At 37.9% G+C, this 23,213-nt stretch overlaps 1 protein-coding gene across 1 annotated transcript; it reads left to right on the forward strand.

The window, feature by feature from the left end:
* The first annotated feature begins 190 nt into the window (after positions 1 to 190).
* On the forward strand, positions 191 to 6,250 carry LOC117323977 (arginase-1-like). The gene is made up of 7 exons (XM_033879550.1): positions 191 to 345; positions 3,157 to 3,336; positions 3,565 to 3,830; positions 4,056 to 4,112; positions 4,229 to 4,333; positions 4,504 to 4,640; positions 4,802 to 6,250. The coding sequence occupies exons 1-7, from the start codon at positions 277 to 279 to the stop codon at positions 4,969 to 4,971; spliced, it is 984 nt and encodes a 327-aa protein (XP_033735441.1). The 5' UTR covers positions 191 to 276; the 3' UTR covers positions 4,972 to 6,250.
* The last annotated feature ends 16,963 nt before the right edge of the window (positions 6,251 to 23,213 follow it).

Below are 23,213 nucleotides of genomic sequence, written 5' to 3' on the forward strand. Positions count from 1 at the left end.
TATATATCTTATGCTGGTTTCTTCAGAAAACTGGAATCAACATTTGTTGCAAGTCAAATAAATGTGCATTTGAAAACTCCTTCAGTAGGCCTCATTTTCAGCAGAAATGTGACGTCACGAAAATGGCACAATCTCATTGGTCAACGTAGACACACCTCGCATACATTTCGTCTGTATAGAAAAAACAAGGGAGGATATAAAAGACACAAAGTGCGCGAATTTGACTTATAGCAACGAGTGATCAACGTTTAAAAGTATACACTGTAGAGAAAGAAAATGCCAGAAATCAGAATGCCTGCGTCCCAGGAGATCGGAGTAATAGGGATCCCATTCAGTAAAGGGCAGGTAAGACTGATGTTTTTTTTGTTTTTATTACTTTATTTAAACATGTTTATAATATCCACCATTATAAAACAAATCGAAAAAATATTAAAGTGAATGCCAAGTTTTAAATCGTTTTCTTTTGCTGGTAGATCACGTATGAGAAATGTATATTGGTTATCATGGGAGGTGATAACACTTTCTTTCTAAGTTCAGGTTTTCAAAATAACCACAGAACTAGATACACCGAAAACTTCAGAAATAATCGACAATATGTGGTCTTGTGGTTAAGAATTAATCTTATTTTTTAGACTTAGCGGGAATTAGAAGACAAAGTTTTAACATATTTTGATGTCAGTCGTAGGGGGCTATTCGACCCGCTATACCAAAAGTTCTAAACAAACACCCTATCCTTTACTTAATACGTTACAACATACATTCATTAAAAATGTTGTTAGATTTTTGTTTACATAAATTCTACACAAACAGCATTACGCTGACGGCATTGTGTGTCTGCGACACCTTCTGATTGGCTGAGATGAGCACACCCCCAATTGTTAATTGACTTTGTTGGAAGTGTTGTTTGCCAATTTGTTGTGGTTTTGTGAGTATGAGTTTAATAGCTTGATAGGAACTTTTTGGCATTTGGCCGTCTGGCAAACCAGTATAAATATACAATAGCGATATCACGTGTGATGATGATAATACAGACCTAATATAAGGACAGCACCTATTGTGATGTCAGAAGTAGGTTCTTGGTGTACACTCATGATCAAAAATAGGCACTAACGCCAATAACAATAATAGAGTGTAGACTGACATTATACCAGTACTTATAACAGACACGTGTTGATCCTTATATAAATAGACCGGGTAACAATAACTTAGTGGTGACCGAGAACAATCATGTCCATCAAAGCGAGTGTTAGCTGGGTAGAGCTCAATTACCTACAATGATATAATGAACAGATTAGATGTATCGAGTCTTCGAGGCAAGACTACTGTGTAATGGTGTCATTAATGGGATATTTATATAAAATCAACCTGAGTTACAATTAATGAAAATGCAAAAATAAATAAATATATAAATCAATCAATAAATAGATAAAATAAATAAATGAATAAATAAATAAAATGCAATAAACAGGATACTATTTCGTTCCCACCAGAACACAAATAGTGAAAACAATATATATTTATAAATATATATAAAATGTGTTATGTACATTTATTAATATTGTCTAGGCCATTGAATGTTGTATTGTTTAATTGTACATGTATATTGGGAGAGGGTTTTTATAAGTTGTAAAAACTTGTGTCCTATCCTTTTGTTCAAATGACAATAAAATAAGTTTAAACTAAAAACTAAAAACAATAATTGCTTATAACAAATCCGTCTATAACGAACATGGATACATTTATCAGCAAAATAATCATCGGAAATTGTTAATTATGAGACTAAAACATATTTTGGCTGTCTTTTAATTGGTAATAATTATTTTGAGGTTTCTCCTTTATTTGATAACTGTTCTCGGGTTGAAAAAGCTTCTAGACATTTCTTATGAAAGTCGTAATTATAGAGGTAAGTTGCACAAGTCAGTGAGACTCGATGAGGTGTGATGTGACGATGCGGTGACGAAAAACAAACGATTTTCAGACTTTGGGATTTACGACGGGATGACATGTCTTAAGTTGACATGAAACTTGATAGTAAGACACGTGATTAGTAACGCACCGCGAGGTAAACATTCTCTCCATTCACAACCACCGAAGGTCGAACTGTCAACTCCGAGTCATTTTGGCCCAGTAGTTCATGCCTCGGTGCATGTCATGTGAGCTGGGCAGACGTCACAATTACAACAATGTACATGTATATAATTCGGTCATATTTACTTCTCGTAAACGTGATCCTCTATTACTAGACTTTAAGTGTACACAAAACATTTTTCCTACACGGTAATGCAGATTTTGTAATGAATGGTATGTTCATTCATTCTATTTGTTACTTAACAGGAACTACGCATTATCTAACCCAGTGATCTATAAAATCAGAGATTGGTATCTCTGGAGACCTCGTCATACGCACCACTGTTTCCGGGTGAATGCGTCAATGCAGAATTGTAGTATGCCGTCATTTATTTTTCTTTTACCCTCGAATTAATTTCCTTACTCTCAATAAAAACTATAATCGTTATCTAGACTTAAGATTTCTCTTGGTCGAGAGAAAACCCAAGCGGTTAGGCGTATGACCCAGATATTTTCACTTCCGGTCGTCTTGATGAAAGCGGAGGCGTTACCACTGCGCCAAATGCTGCAAATGTGATCGACTGGGACATGTATCAGAAATAGGCCTCTCTGATCTACATTTTAAACTTTTTTGACTACATCAAAGTAAAACGTCCGGACTCTTATCTCCTACACTGACCACAGTCACTTCATATGTATGGTGCTCACTCGCATCTCGATGGACAGGTCATTGCCCTCGTTGTAAGGATGACGTTTTACGATTTATTTGGTGTTTTGGCCATTTAAAACATGTAAAAGCCAACCCAGTTATAGCAGACATATTGGGTGTAATGACCGTCGTAGGCCAATAACTACCGATAATGGACAGCTCCACGTCTTGGTGTTGGGTGGCAATAAGTGCGCGATCTCTCTGGTTCAGTAGGCCAGTCGCTGACCTGCAGGGCAGATCATCTGAGCGTGACCACCTCAGCAGAAATATGAAAATGTACATGTATCCAGGTTAACGACCTCGGGTGGCCAATTAGTATAGTGGGGTTTAGTAACTTCAAGTCCGCCTACAATAATACCTTATAATTTATCTACCCGCAGTCACGTCATGGGACAGACATGGCGCCCCAGAAGCTCAGAGACGCCGGGCTGATAACGAAATTAGAAGAGCAGGGCATCAATGTAACCGACTATGGAGATCTCCCATTGGAAACACATCCAAATGACCTCCAGATCGGAAACACCAAGAATCCAAAAACCGTAGGAGCCGCATCGGAAATGGTAAATATTAATGCTCAGTATTAATGGTGATTAGACCGGATGTCGGATTAGATAGGACAGACAACATAAATACTTCGTGTAGAAGGACAGACAACATAAATACCAAGTGTAGAAGGACAGACAACATAAATACCAAGTAGAAGGACAGACAACATAAATACCAAGTGTAGAAGAACGGAGCAATTAATGAAAAACAAAATGACAATAATTTTTTCTTTCTTCATGTAGATTGCCAAATCGGTTGAAAACATTCTGAAGGAAAACAAGACAGTCCTAGCTCTGGGAGGGGACCATAGTATGGCCATAGGCTCCATATACGGACACTGGAAGGCTCAACCAGATGTTGTCATCATCTGGATCGATGCACATGCAGACATAAATACACCGCTGACATCCGGAAGTGGTAATATGCACGGGATGCCGCTGTCGTTTCTCATTAAAGAACTCGACCAGTATGTACCGGAACTCCCGGGCTTGGAGTACGTTAAACCTTGGTAAGTAAAACAACTCGATTTACTGACGAGTTCCCTCATCACTGTACTCTAGTTCCCATGGCGGTCGGTCTCAAATGTCCATCACTAAATCATCTGCTCTAAAATATACCCCAATCTGGAACTATTTGAAATATTGAATGACAAATCTTAATTTGTGAAGAAATAATGAGAACGTTACAATACATGAAATATACTTTCATCCGTTGTGTCTATTTCTATCTGCAGCATCCCAGCAAAGAACCTTGCCTACATCGGTTTACGGGATGTGGACCCTGGCGAGAGGTAAGTAGCTAGCCAGTTGTAAATATTAAACTCGTCTTCACCCTGCAATAACAAGGCATCTGCCAAACAGCACGCTTATCAAACATGATATTCAGCATTATTTTGTTATTTTGCAGGAAAATTATTGAAATGCTTGGTATCCCAGCATTCTCAATGCAGGAAGTTGACAAATTCGGTATTAAGGAAGTCGTGGAGATGGCATTGAAAGCTGTAGACCCTATGTAAGTTTATTTATCCTTTATCTAAATATATATAGATTTTCCACTAGAGAGTCAAGAATCATATATTGCTGATGGTCAGAGACCTGATTCTATTGACAATGTGATCAGAGTCGTCATGTCTCGGTAATAATCGCCGTGTGTCTCTTTCTTAAAGTCTGTCTTATTTTCAGAGGTGACAAGCCGATTCATTTGAGTTTTGACGTGGATGCACTGGACCCCACGCTGATGCCCAGTACGGGGACCCCCGTACACGGCGGACTGTCTCTGAGGGAGGGACTATATATTGCGGAGGAGATGGCAGCCACAGGTATGTTAAACACACAAACTGTACTTACTTCCGGTACTCCCAACATTTTACGGTGTCAATAACCTGACATTACTTTCGCTGTTATATTCTTAAATCGAATTATTGTTGTGTTGTCTGTCTGAAGGATAAAACTTGAACATTGTTTCCTTGTCTGTTTACAGGGCGGATGTCTGTGGTCGATATTGCAGAGGTCAACCCGATGTTGGGTGACGAAAATGACGTCGCCAAGACAATAAATATGACTTTGGAGGTGATACAGCGGTGCTGTGGACGGAGGCGGAGGGGAGGCTACCCACCAGGCTACAAAGTACCGGTCCCGGAGTCGTCATAGGTACACGTGATATCACGCGCAAATCAGAGAGAAATGGGATCATATTGACAATTGAGTTTGAGAATTAGGAAAGATAGTTCGCTCATCGGAAAATTTGAGAATTACAAATGATAACACATCTGAAAGTAGGGCGCGACCCGGGAAGGGGCGTTACCTGGGAAGGGGCGTTACCTGGGAAGGGGCGTTACCTGGGGGCGTATCCTAGGAAGTGGAACTGAGGAGGGGTGTTACCTGAGAAGGGACATGAACTTTCTCCCGGATTGCAATCGTTATAATGGTATCATATATTATTACACTGACTTCTGTTTGTTTCCACTCAATCATTGTTATCGCTCATTTTCGACGTTGGTATTTACATGCCACGCCTGTTGTACATTTCCTCCTTGATGTGGCCCCGCCCACCTCGTTGGCGGTCTTCATTAACACGTATTGTCTTTAAAGTTACTTATAAACCACTGCCTTAATTGTAATTATGTTGTAAATAATTTCTATACGTTTATATAAAATGTTTGGAGAGCTTACAAGTTTATTCTAGAGAAGATACGATAGTTGGTGTGTACATTCTAGCTCTTAGTAGCGATATGATATTCATGTTTAATTTTGTTAAGGATATTTGAATTTTATTTCTGATCAAACATCCAAATATCTTATCCATTTCAAGATCTAGGAATGTGTAGTATATTATCGCGATTGAAACTCCTTGGTATTTATTATGTGAGAATCATAATCCTATAACATCTGTCAGTCATATGCTATTGGTAGAAGTTAGACCGGTGATCTTTGTGTTTTACGCAGATGAAGACATGTGATATTTGTTTGATCTTCGGACGTTCAGACCAGAGATATTTATTTGTTTGATCTACGGACGTTCAGACCGGTGACATTCATGTGATCTACGGACGTTCAGACCGGTGATACTGATGTGATCTACGGATGTTCCGACTGATGATATTGGTGTGAAATGCGGACTTTGAGACAGACGATATTAATGTGACCGACGTTCAGACAGGACAGAGGTGATATCGGTATTATTTACGGTAGTTAAGACAGGTGATACAATGTAATCTATAAGCATTAAGATATATGATATTGGTATTATCTACGGACGTTCAGACGTGTAGAATTTATACAAGTTTCTATATGCACACCAACATGGACACAGGTCACACTGGTGTGAGAGTTATATATCATATGCAACACGAATGTCTCATATACCATAATATTAATGATACTCCAAATTGGTTACCAAGTTGGCAAATAAACTGTTATTGTTAATGAATTGATGGTGTTGTTTTATATTTAATGACCCTAAATAAAACGGTTGTATGACAAAGTGTCTCGTCCTTCGTAAACGGAAATATTCAGGTGGCGGTATATTTAAGGATTGTACCTCATTTTGACTGCGTATACGGTAGTATGCCCGCAGTTGGCAACGAACATTTCCTATAGTTAGCGCTCCATAGGATATGTTCGTTGCCAACAGCGGGCATACTACCGTATACGCAGTCAAAATGAGGTTCAATCCTTATATTTACATTACATAAATCGCTTAAATACCGTACAAGAAAATAAAATTCATGATGTGTTGCGACGGTCGTAACTATGGCAGCCGTGGTTACTAAGATAATACAGTTCCAGTGATTCTACGTGAAGACACAAGAATCGTAACAAAATAAAAAAAAAACCCACACAATTTCCGTCTTAGAATAACTATGGTTGTCAAGCACAGCGTGTATTGACACAGATTTAGTAGTGACGTGGTCAAGTGCTCTCTAGGAACTGAACGCTTCAGCCATTTGTCGTTAGCTTACCTCTTGGAGAAGTAAAATATGTACCCATTTCCACAATATTCAGTTTAGTTTTTGACAAAATACTCACTTGACGTTAGCTTTTTGTGCAGAGATCATCGGGTAACAGGAGAAAACGCTTAAAATTGCATTGATCAGTCCTTTCGAAATGGCGCCGTCAAGTTGACGTTCCAGAAACGTCACAATCAAGTTTTTTTTTTTTTTTTTTTTTTTTACACAAATTGAATCTATATTGTTAGTTAAGACAAATCAATCAAGTTGACGTTCCAGAAACAACTAGACGACGTCATAATTATGTTACCGATTCTCGCGCTTATTAATCCGCTAATCCTTTTTTTCACTGCGTATACGCTAATTTATTCGCAGTCACAGTTTACTAAGCTGAAGAAGGGATATATGTAAAACAAGAGATGTAAATATAAACTCTTGTACTCTTGATGTGAAGTATGAAACCAAAACCTTGTCTGATATTATAAACAATTTATATACCGATTTGTCCCCCGGTGTTACTTGCAGGGAATGTCGCCATTCAAGTTCAAAAGAGTCGTCTGTACACGAGCTTGGTCAAGGCCGTTCGACTAAATACTGCAATATCGATATCTGTATATACATACACACGTGTACTCATGGATATGGAGGAAAACATTTATAATATTAATTTGGCGAACCATCTAAATGTCAGCAAAGTAAGGTTAGACATGTAATCGTTATTCCGAATAGTCATGCTATCCAAGGTTAAAAGGAACAAATACTGAAAATTTGAAATTACAGATAACGACAACAAAAAGCTTTGGATTCCTGTATGAGTGTTATAAATGATAAATAGTAATTATAAAAGTAGGCTTCATTAGTGTACATAATAACCTTACTGTACCAGTCGTCATGGTTATCAAACTTTGTTAAGATTTTGTTTTAATTTATTTTTGATTGTACCGGAATATTCTCTTCCTTATAAGAGCAGACTCTTCAAAGAGTGTTTTACTTTCGCACGATGCCGGTCACGTGGTAGATACACAGTAAAAATTGATCATACACTTTAAAGCCGGAGAGACGTCAGCCTAATCAGCTCTACGCGGAACTGTTCTTGGCTTCCGGCGGATGCTGTGGTTGACGGAATCCTGTTATAGTCCTGGGTGGTCCTCAGGAAGAAGGATATCCTGAAGGATCTCTCTGTGATGGAGGTAGTCGGAAAGGAGGTTCACTTTTTGTCAGTTGCGAGTTGCGAGTTGGAAAATGCGAGTTGCGAGTTACAAAATGCGAGTTGCGAGTTGGAAAATGCGAGTTGCGAGTTACAAAATGCGAGTTGCGAGTTGGAAAATGCGAGTTGCGAGTTGGAAAATGCGAGTTGCGAGTTACAAAATGCGAGTTGCGAGTTGCAAAATGCGAATTGCGAGTTACAAAATGCGAGTTGCGAGTTACAAAATGCGAGTTGCGAGTTGCAAAATGCGAGTTGCGAGTTACAAAATGCGAGTTGCGAGTTGCAAAATGCGAGTTGCGAGTTACAAAATGCCATTATTTATGTTTCTTTAAAAAAAAGTGTTGGTCTTTAAAACATACATCCCAAGAAAGCATGTGATTGTCATCGTATATATTGATATATTGAAGAGACCATTTATTACAATAATATAGCGATAGTTTCTGATTCAGATAAAAAATATAACCATGCAAAGATTATACTGTACAAATGTTTAACTTTTGTGTCACAAATGCAACGTGTACTGTACTGTTTTGGGGCCTACTGAAGCTACGCATTAACCGAGCGGCTTCGTGCAATAACCATCATAATTATCGCGAAATGAAGAACGTTTAACGATCAATTAACATTGAATTAAATAAAATTCTATTATTTTACTTACTTATAAAGGTGTCATTGTTCAGGCCGCCGTTGTTACGTATCACATTTACGATGGATGTGTTTGTGTCTAATGATTTCACTCTGCCGAGATTTTAGCCGATATTGACTCGAATATTTCGAACTCACGCTTATTTTCTGAAGCATAATTTCGAATAATTCGAACAGGTTCGTCAATATCTATTCAATTTTGTTCGAACTAATCGGAGGTTTACCGTACATCGTAGTTAGTAAACTACTATTTGTAACTAGGAAATGGCAGTCGTCGTCGCTAGTCATTTTCTATGAAACATACATGTACATTTACTAGCACCGTGCCAGAAGTGTACTTTTTTTTTCATGCATTTTCCACCTTTTATTTAGTGTTAACTTTTATTGTTTCATACAGACAAAATACAACAAATATCGCTTCAGGACTGAACAGGATATGGACTGTACCTTTACTGAGAAACAATAACGTTTCAGAAAATACATCAATTACAATGAATTGAACTCTTGTTGCATCAATAATTCATTCTATTTTATCAAAATGTATAGCCAGGATTTGCGTGATAGTTTAAAAATATGGACGGTATATACCATTTTACTGCCTAAATCTTCTGCTGGATTTTATATACAAAATGTACTTTGTATGTATTGTGTTTGTTACCGTGCCGCTAACGATTGCTCTTTCTCCATATTAACAAAATGAAAATATGAATTTTCAAATTAAGAGCAAAAGACAAAAGTTTTCCGAGAATACAACATGCGGATGTGAAAATCTAGAGGATATTTTTCAGATTAAGATAAATTCTACCTATAGTGTTTCACCTATTGTTCGGCTGTACAGAACCGATGTTTACACTGTCTCTGTTCTTGATACGAATGAAATTATCTTGAGGATGAATCATTTTATGTCTTTATGTTCAATAATTAAAAGCTATTGACGCTATGAGTTGTATCTAATAATTCAGAAACGATTAACGATGATTCGCGTATTGTTGTAAGATATACAACGAGGACGAGGATATTTTGCATTTAAATAAATAACGAAGGCCGCAGTTATTACTTAAAATTGCAAAATATCCGAATCCGAGTTGTATATCCTGCATATCCTCGATTAATAGTAAATTGTGTTCAGGATTGTGCATAGAGTTTTTGTCACATGTCGACTCCCTATTTTTCAGGTTGAACTGATTTCCATATAAGGACATAAGATAATTTACTTCACGTTCTAGTAACCAATGATACATTGCATTTATTTGCTGCTAAGAGTCTGCTAAGAGTATATCTTTTTCCCGGTTTCGGAGAATACACGAAGTATATGTTGACAGGTTGTCTGCCTCGTGCATTGGCAATAGCCAATCAGATGGGGCCATGGGTTAGGTGTAGATCGGGTATAGGTTGGGTAGTCATTCTAGCTCAGAACGTCGCACATGTAGTACGGCAAAATGGAAATTTTGCATACAGTAGATATATTGCATTTATAGAGGCATGTTTGGGTGTCGCTAAATGGTTAGAAATCCCAGCTAAAAAAAAAACAAAAAAACAACAAAAAAAACTTAAGCATTGTCGGGCTGGTACACCTCCTATTCTCCTATAAATAGGTTTCAGTTTGGGTGGCGCGCTTGGTTTTTTAGGATTTTAATGCGACAACCTGTGAGAGGGAATGAGAAGGAGAAACATTGAGACGTGTCTAATGTACTTTACTTACGATTTTTGAATAAACGCCGTCTCCGTCCGTACTAGCGGTCGAGCATATGTGTTGATTTTTGATATATATATATATATATATGTATATATACGTGTAGGAAGTATATAGAGGACCCGCTTTTATCAGCAGAATTCTCATATAGTTCTTATTTTATTTTCATTTTATTGGCTTTGCATATACCTATACAAGTCTCTGATAAAAGTAATTGACATAATTTTTGATAAGTATAACGACAGTGTAATTGCTTATAACATAAATGTTTTATCATGGCCTTAGCTATGCTTATACAGACATATAGGCGTGATATTCTGCAAAGGTAAGTGTGTTTACTGGTGTAACATACAGGTAACGGTACACGTGTACAGGTGACAGCTCCAGCGTCTGACCGGGTCCACCCAGCCAAACTCGGTCAGTCGTCACTGATGTGTGTTTGCGTCCATGTTTCTGGTAACATACAGGTAATGTGTACATGTGTATATGACCGGTCTTCCTGAAGAAGTCGCACAGTGGGAAGTTCGGTTAGGGGATACACTTCACTGTTTAAAATGATAATCTCAAAGAAAACAGTAAGCACAGGTGTTCATGTAATTAACAATGGGTGACTGGACAGGTGTAAAGAAGACTGGCACTTTCGGAGTGAAACGGAGGAAAGCAACTCTTAAAGATGCTAATTACTGTATATTTTAGGAAATCCAAAGGAAGAACGCTGATATTTTTATATAGTTTTTATTATTACCGTATATAACACCTCCGAAGGCAATTGTTGAATAAATATTTTCTTTCTCTGTATACCACTTTCGGTAAAGATAAGATGAATCGAGGGTTTCTTTTCTTCGAGTTGCGAGTTGCGAGTTGGAAAATGCGAGTTGCGAGTTACAAAATGCGAGTTGCGAGTTGCAAAATGCGAGTTGCGAGTTGCAAAATACGAGTTGCGAGTTACAAAATGCCATTATTAATGTTTCTTTAAAAAAAGTGTTGGGTCTTTAAAACATACATCCCCAGAAAGCATGTGATTGTCATCGTAGGCTTCATTTTATCGCTAAAACTTTGTGCAACCGACATTGTTTTCTTGTGCACTTTCACATATATACGTAGAAAAACATAGAAATGTTTTTTTAATAATCAGTAGTCATAAAGTCTACTTATATCTGTATTACTTCGGTTACTGAATTCAACATAACGTTACAGTAAAAAAGTCTATCACAGAGTTAGTATCATGGTTTTATCTGTTGTATCATGTCAGGAATTTTGATTTGACATGTAATGAGTCGAAATGACTTCCACAAGCCGGAATTAATTATTGTTAAGTGAAAGTAGAAGTTTCTAATGTATCAGTTAACAAAAGATTGTCACACCTTACCATTGGGTGGGGCGTACAGTAGTTGTACTTATTGTCTCGTTCACTTTCTTTGTAAATCAATTCATTTGAAAGATTACGTGAGCGGGTGTTGACCCAATTAGGTCACAAGCATCCTTTAAGGAAGAGGAACACATGTGTTCATGGCAATCCAAGGTGCTCATTCAGCCTCTCCTTACATTAAAATGACCGCTGTCCTCGACGCTTGACCGGGGGAATCCTTGAGACATCAGTGTATAAAAATCACTCGTCGCACATATTCTTATCGGGAGATTTTTCACGAAGCCGGAAACAACCAAACTACAAAAACGTATACTATACTACACTACACATAAACTACACACATGGCCGTTGTTTACATTCCGTGTATACGTGAACTTGCCTTAGCATATATTTCAATATATTAGCAAACTTTTCTCGTAATAACTGCCGAATATAATCAGACACAGAACTAAATACTTAATTTTAAAATAAATCAATATTAAATATGCATTAAATGTTGAAAAAAAAATCTTTTAGATATGACCACGAAAAATTAAATTGTATTATTCTTTAAAACATAACAACATGTGAATAAAATTAATTTTGTTGATTCGAACCCAGAACCTTCGGGTCACTAAAGCGATGGTTCTACCATATGAGCTATACGGACTTATATCTAGGAGAGGCTCATGTAATCAATTATAGTCAGTCTGGTTAATGCGAAAATTAAAATATTTTATCACCTACTTTTTTTTTTTTCAATTTTAGATACCAGGGCATCGGATGACCACTCTTTAAAAATAGGATTTTAGTTTGTTTTGGCACATAGCTCCGCCCATTTGTTTATTACCAGTTTATAAGTTTTAGCGATAAAATAAAGCCTACGATGACAATCACATGCTTTCTGGGGATGTATGTTTTAAAGACCAACACTTTTTTTAAAGAAACATTAATAATGGCATTTTGCAACTCGCAACTCGCATTTTGCAACTCGCAACTCGCATTTTGTAACTCGCAACTCGCATTTTGCAACTCGCAACTCGCATTTTGTAACTCGCAACTCGCATTTTGTAACTCGCAACTCGCATTTTCCAACTCGCAACTCGCATTTTGTAACTCGCAACTCGCATTTTGCAACTCGCAACTCGCATTTTGTAACTCGCAACTCGCATTTTGTAACTCGCAACTCGCATTTTCCAACTTGCAACTCGCAACTCGAAGAAAAGAAACCCTCGTCGGAAAGTGTGCTGTCCCCTGGTCCTGAAACCGCTCGTAACGATATATAGTTCTGTTATAAATTGTAAAGTGTCGGATTTTATAATATAAGGCGTTGGGAAAGTCGATATCCCCACATATTGCCCCATCAAAGTAGGTGTGATAGTTGTTTCTTATTTCCCTCCGAGTCCGGGTATTAAAATCTGGCTTTGGATCAGGCTCTCTGTCGCCTTCTGATAAGCCTCTTGATCTCAGATTTTGTCCAAGGGTTAGAGTGTCTAGGGTAGCATAGTGTATTTTTTGTTTGTTTTTGTTTTTTGTTTTTTTTTAAGCAAATAACTCCTGTATGAAGATAGAACAAAATGAAAAAAAATAAACGTACACTATAATTGGTTTATTCATTATGAAGTAGTACATACAGGCTTCACATTTGTTAAAACTAAAATAAATAAATTGGTTCCGGATTTTAAATTTCTAGAATTTCCGAAAGTGTGTTTACTTTACACAGGGAATTTAGTTTTGCCTACAGCGAAAAATGGAGGCTCACAATCAAGGTAATATTGCGGGAAAACTTAATGTACAACATATGTCAAAACAAGATTAATTCTGTCTTTGGGATAGAGATATTTAATTTCAAATAAGTTTCAGAATTTTTTAAAAACTTTATTTATTTTACAACAATTTAGAAACAAGATAAAAGAATTTACATCAATCACTCTTGTTGGTCCGGATAAAAGCGCGCAAGGGGTCTTACTGTTGAAGGTAACCGGAGCACCCGGGAAAACCCACGTGGTCGGGCAGGTAATCCCATACCTTTCCACGTCCGATTGGGGAATCGAACCCCGACCGCCTAGGTGAAAGAAAAATGCGTTACCACTGTGCCGACCATCCCTAAAATTATCTGAGCTGGCCAGTTAGATTTAATAGGCGGGGCACTGGTGGAGAGGTACACGGTGTCGTAGTCACTCTTACCCACTAATCCACTAATGATGGCGTGACGTAAACAGGCCTAGTGTGTTTACATACCTAGCTTGGAAGTCCACTATTTGTTCCACTGCAAGACCGTCCTGTGCGCCTGTACATTTGATGTTGAATTGGGAACATTCAGTGGCATTCCCCATAAATGCTGAAGATGCTACCGGTATTTTACTTTTGGATGCAATGACCACTCAACCATTGGGGGTCATTCTTACTGTCATGCTTGTTGACCTCAAAATATCTTCTTAAATAAGTTTATCATCAGTAGCCATAGTTTGTCCAGGCTGGTGGTTTAACTAGCAGATCGTATTAGATGCAATAGCTATGGATTAAATGAGTGATACATTGTGTTGTGTTCTAGCCCTTTGGTGACTCAAAACAAAATATATAAATCCTGTAATGATCGGTAAGCATCTGGTTATTTTTATTATTGTCCCGTTTTTTGTCGAAAAGGTTACTTCCGGTTCACGCGAGTTCACGTTCTGAGTGAGTGCTTCTACCAATTACGTCATTTAGTCATTTCCCGCGAAAATTAGAAATCTAAGTTAAGGTTTTGAATTATGGCGATGAAATTAAAACGAATTCTACCATGTTTGCTATGCAACGCCAGTTTTGATTGGTTTAAAACCATGTATTATTTTCCAATAATACACGCTCGTGCCAATAATACACGCTCGTGAGTCACGGCTGTTACAATTTTATATATCTAAAATTCACCCGTTTCATAAAAGGTTACTATAGCTGAGTGGGCTAATGGGTTAGTCTTTCAATAAACTTTTATCCCGACGCGAGTTCGAATCCTACGGAGGCCCCCCTTTTTTTCTTTTTCTTTTTCTTTTATTCTTTTTTATTTAATTTTCAAAATCAATGCCATATGATAGATGCTTTTGATCGTAGTACTGTATTGCCTGTATATTTCATCAACAAATAATGCAATACTCAAGAAATTAATTACAAGGTTTTCTCGGGGTTTCTTTGCTGTTTTTCTATTAGAAAGAGGTCGATCTCAGAACTAAACAGTACATGGTAGAATAGAAATAATCAACTTTGACTCGTGTATTGTTGCAGGATATACAACACGGACTCGGATATTTTGCAATTTTAATTAATAACTCAGGCCTGCGGCCTTCGTTATTAATTTAATTGCAAAATATCCTCGTCCTCGTTGTATATCCTGTAACAATACACGAATCATCGTTAATTATTTCTTAAATAAGTTAACATATCCATATAAAGACTATTTCCGTTAATGAATATGATCAGTCGGAAGTAAACTTGTAGGTAAATATACCATGTTTCACAATGCTAAAAGCATTAATGATTAAGATTAAAATATTATATAATTTCTTTCCATTTCTCCGGTCAATTGAAATTCGCATTTTCCTTATCACGAGAAGGTTGAAGCTCAGCAGAGCATTGGAATTGAGGCGGAAATAAACGGCCAAGGTATATTCAAGGTGAAGACTTTTCAGACATATTTACTCTCATATGGTGTAAATCTAGTTATATAGCGACCTTGTCATCCAAATGTAAATTCAAATGTACCAATACTGTGGTGTAACTTTTATTTCTTTTTAATGTTACACATTGATTTATTTCCTTTCCCACCAAAGATTATGCATAAAGACGTGTTCACTGCAGGGTTCCTTACACAAGCTAAAACTTGCATTAGGCTACCGCGACCTGGTTAAAGCGACACACCGCTCATCCGAAACGCCATCATCTACTGAGATATAGGAGAGCAATGGTCCAGAAAAGATACCGTATGGTACTCGCTTCACTCTCGGGTTTTAACACACCCGTTTATCGCTGTGTATCACTTATGTCTAGTCCGTGACATCACTCAGGTATTACAGGGACAAGATGGAACGAGCATTAAAAAGTTTTCGAAGGTCATAATTTTCAGAGTACACCAAGTTGACTAGATAGCGGGAATGGAAATTTACGTGTCCCTGGCGTTTTGCCCAGCGAGTTATGGTCCAATTTCTTTCAACAAACACATTCTTTACTTTAAAATGTTTCTATGTATATCGTGTTGCTATGGAATGTTGACTATGTCATACATTGATTCGTCACGAAGTACTGGATCGACGTCACGTTGTATACCATGTGTCAAAAGAGTCGACAACAATACCGAGCTGGAAGACAGATGGCGGGAAAACGTTGAACTATATCATAATCATTGCCGAGATTGGAACCATTCCAAAAACTTAGATAATCAAATGTGATAAACAATCGATTGATAGATATTCAAATGTGATAAACAATCGATACTCAGATAATAAAATGTGATAAACAATCGATACTCAGATAATCAAATGTGATAAACAATCGATACTCAGATAATCAAATGTGATAAACAATCGATTGATAGATAATTAAATGTGATAAACAATCGATTGATAGATAATTAAATGTGATAAACAATCGATACTTAGATAATCAATTCTGATAAACAATCGATAGATTTTGATACACTTTGGTTTACGGAGTTACGTTGCCGATGAATTGTACAGTACTCCGTTAATGTCCAGGTATGACATATAATAAATATATAAATACATGTGTAAACCAACAGTCAATTTTAACTGGTCATTTGGAATAACGTATCTACGGTTGATGTTTATAGACACATTTACCAGAAATTTTCCTTTAATTACTTGCCAGGCGAAATATCATCCCGAACTAAAGATACACACCTACACATGTCGTTTGTCGATTCCTAAGCCAAAACGTTCTATAATATACTTAATGAATTTGAATAATCAATATTATGAACAACATTATGTATACTAACAGCAGTACAAATATATAGTTCTGAATTATTTGGAGGTGGGGTGGGTTTTGGAGATACTCTGTTAAAATACAAAATGGCGACAGACGCTAAGATAATATAAATATTGACGATATATCGAAAAGTGGACGAACCTTTAGATGACTGAGGAACAAGCTTTATCAAACAGGGTCTAGACCAGAGAAAAGTATTGTCCCCATAACAACTTAACTGGAGTCCGTTTCCTTGGACGATTAGACATTTTTGTATTCGCTTGTTACTTCTCGATTAGACCATGATAATATTTTTTTTTTGCTTTTTGGCGTATCTGTCATGTGACATATACATGTAGTAACCGGTACCCTGATGTACCTCCCGTCCACAGTAGTCTACAGGCAACATCTGTATTCACATCACATAAGACTGACCGATATACACCAAGAATAGACGTAGAAAAGTGTGCACTCGGAATAAAACACTGCTTATCCTATTTCAAATGATATTTATTTAGGAACAGGGGTGTTATTTAATATCACCAAGCAAGAGATGACGCTGAGAGGCCAATCCTGTGAAACATTTGTAGTTCTACACGAAATTCATAGTGTGATGTCACGCAAGCTCGGAATCTCATTTTTATCTGAAAATCACAACGAGGCCCATTAAGGGTTTAACTAATTTATTTACATAATTAGTTATATTAGCTTCACAACGCAATCAGTGTATTTAACTTACTACAGACAATGATGACGATAGAGGGCGATATTTAACGTCAAAACCCGGGTAACATTGCAGCTATGATGATAAACATAGTGGAGATGATTATCATTATCTTATTTAACACCTGAAAAGGCGAGTTACATTGTGACAATGATTATTTTAGACCTGATAAGGGTCAAAACTGAAGCGATGACAGGGTTACATTGTGACGATGATTATTTTAGACCTGATAAGGGTCAAAACTGAAGCGATGACAGGGTTACATTGTGACGATGATTATTTTAGACCTGATAAGGGTCAAAACTGAAGCGATGACAGGGTTACATTGTGACGATGATTATTTTAGACCTGATAAGGGTCAAAACTGTAGCGATGACAGGGTTACATTGTGACGATGATTATTTTAGACCTGATAAGGGTCAAAACTGAAGCGATGACAGCGTTACATTGTGACGATGATTATTTTAGACCTTATAAGGGTCAATAATGAAGCGATGACAGGGTTACATTGTGACGATGATTATTTTAGACCTTATAAGGGTCAATAATGTAGCGATGACAGGGTTGCATGGTGACGATGATTATGACCATTTCAGACGTGATAAGGGGGCAACACTGCAGCGATGACAGGGTTACATTGTGACGATGATTATGACCATTTCAGACCTGATAAGGGGGCAACACTCTAGCGATGACAGGGTTACATTGTGACGACGGTTATTCAATTTAACACATGGCAATAAATATTATGAACTTATGTTAATTGATTATCTATAGGCATTTTTACATTGACATCCGTAATCAAACCTCTGTTATGGGATATAGACATGGTTATGTCAGTTACCAACAAGGACATAAGAAGCGTTGGTATCGGAGACGATTCCAGTCATCGCCGGGATATAGAATACTTTGGTACCGTGGGTCAGGTTAAGGTCATGGCGAGGTTCCATGTAAGAGGATAAGTAGTTAGCTGTCTTTGTCTAGGACCGGTTACTATCTAAGTCTCAAGTCAACACCGTCCCTTTCCTTTGTTGTAGGGCCGTTAACGTTATTATATCATTACATCACAACCCCAGGAAAGCTCTGTTTAACAATGTTAGGGCCAAGTACATTTCAGCTGTATGTTCATTTCTGATTAATAGTGACAAAACACAAGAGTACCTCAGTATATATTTTGCATTCCGGACATAGTTTAATTGAGAGACTGGTTTTAATAAACGGTAACATTATCACTAGTAAATAATTCATTTGATAAAACTTCAGGATTTCGCCATGAAAAATTTCCATACAATTTAGACAACAGAAATAAAGAAGCTTGATTCATCGACATTAAAAAAAACTACAGGCAACGGAGCGTGGTGACTTGATACCTGCCTTTCTCCGGAATTAGCCCGGATTTCCAGATCGAGTGGTTTCATCAATGCAGGATGTAAACAAACATATCGTGACGGTGGGAATATCGCGTGATTACTCTGTCCCCACGAGACTATTTACACGTGTTCGTGTCAACAAACTAATTCTATATGTATCAAATAGTTTTGTGCGTAAATAATGCGTTACTAAAAAAAAGTAGTTCCGTATGAGTTAAATAGATATACAGATGTATATAGTAACAGGTATCTGTGTGTGTGAAGATTAGTTTTATATGTAAACCAGAGGTTCTGTACAGTAGTTTTATATGTAAACCAGAGGCTCTGTACGGTAGTTTTGTATGTAAACCAGAGGTTCTGTACGGTAGTTTTGTATGTAAACCAGAGGTTCTGTACGGTAGTTTTGTATGTAAACCAGAGGTTCTGTACAGTAGTTTTATATGTAAACCAGAGGCTCTGTACGGTAGTTTTGTATGTAAACCAGAGGTTCTGTACGGTAGTTTTGTATGTAAACCAGAGGTTCTGTACGGTAGTTTTGTATGTAAACCAGGGGTTCTGTACGGTAGTTTTGTATGTAAACCAGAGGTTCTGTACAGTAGTTTTGTATGTAAACCAGAGGTTCTGTACAGTAGTTTTGTATGTAAACCAGAGGTTCTGTACAGTAGTTTTGTATGTAAACCAGAGTTTCTGTACAGTAGTTTTGTATGTAAACCAGAGGTTCTGTACGGTAGTTTTGTATGTAAACCAGGGGTTATGTACGGTAGTTTTGTATGTGAACCAGAGTTTCTGTACGATAGTTTTGTATGTAAACCAGAAGTTCTGTACGCTAGTTTTGTATATAAACCAGAATTTCTGTACGATAGTTTTGTATTTAAACCAGAGGCTCTGTACGGTAGTTTTGTGTGTTAACCAGCGGTTCTGTACGCTAGTTTTGTATGTAAACCAGAAGTTCTGTACGGTAGTTTTATATGTAAACCAGAATTTCTGTACGCTAGTTTTGTGTGTAAACCAGAGGTTCTGTACGGTAGTTTTGTGTGTAAACCAGAGGTTCTGTACGGTTGTTTTGTGTGTTAACCAGAGGTTCTGTACGCTAGTTTTGTGTGTAAACCAGAGGTTCTGTACGATAGTTTTGTATTTAAACCAGAGGCTCTGTACGGTAGTTTTGTGTGTTAACCAGAGGTTCTGTACGGTAGTTTTGTATATAAACCAGAGGTTCTGTACGGTAGTTTTGTGTGTAAACCAGAGGTTCTGTACGCTAGTTTTGTATATAACCCAGAGGTTCTGTACGGTAGTTTTGTGTGTAAACCAGAGTTTCTGTACGGTAGTTTTGTGTGTAAACCAGAGTTTCTGTACGGTAGTTTTGTGTGTAATCCAGAGTTTCTGTACGCTAGTTTTGTGTGTAAATCAGAGGGTCTGTACGATAGTTTTGTATATAAACCAGAAGTTTTGTACGATAGTTTTGCATGCAAAACCAGAAGTTCTTTATGGTAATTTTGTATGTAAACAAGATATGGAGTTACCAGCTGGTCGTAATCCGATCAATTGATATCAAACGAAGATTTTTGCAATTAAAAAAACAATCCTGTAGCGAAATAAATTGTGAGATATATCGATAAGTACACAGAGAAAAATGTAGTTCTACAATCCGTCAATCAATTACCAGGCGCAACTTGTATTCACTTCTTCGTTCATTTGCCGTCTTAAGTAGGTCGTTACACTTTGTAGATTGTTGTTATGTGTTGTAAGATCTGTGTCCCTGTCGCGGTGACCGTATTCCAGACACGAAACATCGCCTGCTGGGTATCGTATTCCTCTGGAGCTGTGTGATATTGACAGATAAGGTTTAATTTATATTCTTTTCTCATGCAAGTTATTTTGAAGAAATATAAAAAAACGACATGCCTGAAAAACTACGTCACATTTAAATTTAACAATAGTTATATCCGTCAAATGACGAAGTTTAACTAAACAGACGGGTCTTGTCACTATTACATCTGTGGACAAACAGGTTTTTCTCGAAGTTATTGAAGCGACATTGTATACATGTCCCCTCCTACACAAATAACGGCATGTTCTATCCTATACAAACATAACTCCACAATAACACGTCCCCTCCTTCACAAACAAACAACACAACTTAACAATAACACGTCCCCTTCTTCACCAACAAACAACACAACTTCACAATAACACGTCCCCTCCTTCACCAACAAACAACACAACTTCACAATAACAAGTCCCCTCCGTCACCAACAAACAACACAACTTCACAATAACACGTCCCCTCCTTCACCAACAAACAACACAACTCCACAATAACACGTCCCCTCCTTCAGCAACAAACAACACAACTTCACAATAACAAGTCCCCTCCGTCACCAACAAACAACACACCTTCACAATAACACGTCCCCTCCTTCACCAACAAACAACACAACTTCACAATAACAAGTCCCCTCCGTCACCAACAAACAACACACCTTCACAATAACACATCCCCTCCTTCAGCAACAAACAACACAACTTCACAATAACAAGTCCCCTCCGTCACCAACAAACAACACACCTTCACAATAACACGTCCCCTCCTTCAGCAACAAACAACACAACTCCACAATAACACGTCCCCTCCGTCACCAACAAACAACACAACTTAACAATAACACGTCCCCTCCTTCACCAACAAATTAAACAACTCCACAATAACACGTCCCCTCCGTCACCAACAAACAACACAACTTCACAATAACACGTCCCCTCCTTCACCAACAAACAACACAGTTTCATATACAATGTCTTCTTCACAAACAAACAACACAACTTCACAAACAACATCTTGTCTCTCATTTACCAACAAACAACACATTTTCACAAACGATGGCATGCCTCCTCCTTCACCAATAAACAAAACAACTTCACAAACAATGACATGCCCTCCTTCACCAATAAACAACACAACTACACAAAAAATGACATGCCCTCCTTCACCAAATAAACAACACAACTACACAAACAATGATATGCCCTCCTTCACCAATAAACAACGCAACTTCACAAACGATGGCATGTTCCCTCCTTCACCAACAAACAACGCAACTTCACAAAAAACATCCTGTCTCTCATTTACCAACAAACAACACATTTTCACAAACGATGGCATATCCCCTCCTTCACCAATAAACAACACAACTTCACAAACAATGACATACCCCCCTTCATCAACAAACAACGCAACTTCACAAACGATGGCATGTTCTCTCCTTCATCAATAAACAAAACAACTTCACAAACAATGTCCTCTCCTTTAACAACTAAACAAATGCAATGACATAACCATTTACCAAATATATGATCACCAAAACATTGCCATTTTCCTCCAAACGTCAATATAATGTCCTGTCCGACACCACCACAGTGTCTCGTTGTCAATATAATTTCCGTTCCGACACCACCACAGTGCCTCGTTGTCAATATAATGTCCTGTCCGACACCATCACAGTGTCTCGTCGTCATTATAATGTCCTGTCCGACACCATCACAGTGTCTCGTTGTCAATATAATGTCCTGTCCGACACCAACACAGTACCTCGTTGTCAATATAATGTCCTGTCCGACACCACCACAGTGCCTCGTTGTCAATAAAATGTCCTGTCCGACACCATCACAGTGTCTCGTTGTCAATATAATGTCTTGTCCGACACCATCACAGTGCCTCGTTGTCGATATAATGTCTTGTCCGACACGAACACAGTGTCTCGTTGTCAATATAATGTCCTGTCCGGCACCATCATAGTGTCTCGTTGTCAATATAATGTCCTGTCCGACACCATCATAGTGTCTCGTTGTCAATATAATGTCCTGTCCGACACCATCACAATGTCTCGTTGTCAATATAATGTCCTGTCCGACACCATCACAGTGCCTCGTTGTCAATATAATGTCTTGTCCGACACCATCACAGTGCCTCGTTGTCAATATAATGTCCTGTCCGATACCATCACAATGTCTCGTTGTCAATATAATGTCCTGTCCGACACCAACACAGTGCCTCTTTGTCAATATAATGTCCTGTCCGACACCATCACAGTGCCTCGTTGTCAATATAATGTCTTGTCCGACACCATCACAATGTCTCGTTGTCAATATAATGTCCTGTCCGACACCATCACAGTGTCTCATTGTCAATATAATGTCCTGTCCGACACCAACACAGTGCCTCGTTGTCAATATAATGTCCTGTCCGACACCACCACAGTGCCTCGTTGTCAATATAATGTCCTGTCCGACACCACCACAGTGCCTCGTTGTCAATATAATGTCCTGTCCGACACCACCACCGTGTCTCGTTGTCAATATAATGTCCTGTCCGACACCATCACAGTGTTTCGTTGTCAATATAATTTCCGTTCCGACACCACCACAGTGTCTCGTTGTCAATATAATGTCTTGCCCGACACCATCACAGTGTCTCGTCGTCAATATAATGTCCTGTCCGAC

This window comes from Pecten maximus, chromosome 3 (genome assembly GCF_902652985.1).
Source record: "Pecten maximus chromosome 3, xPecMax1.1, whole genome shotgun sequence".
In the NCBI taxonomy this organism is placed as follows: domain Eukaryota; kingdom Metazoa; phylum Mollusca; class Bivalvia; order Pectinida; family Pectinidae; genus Pecten; species Pecten maximus.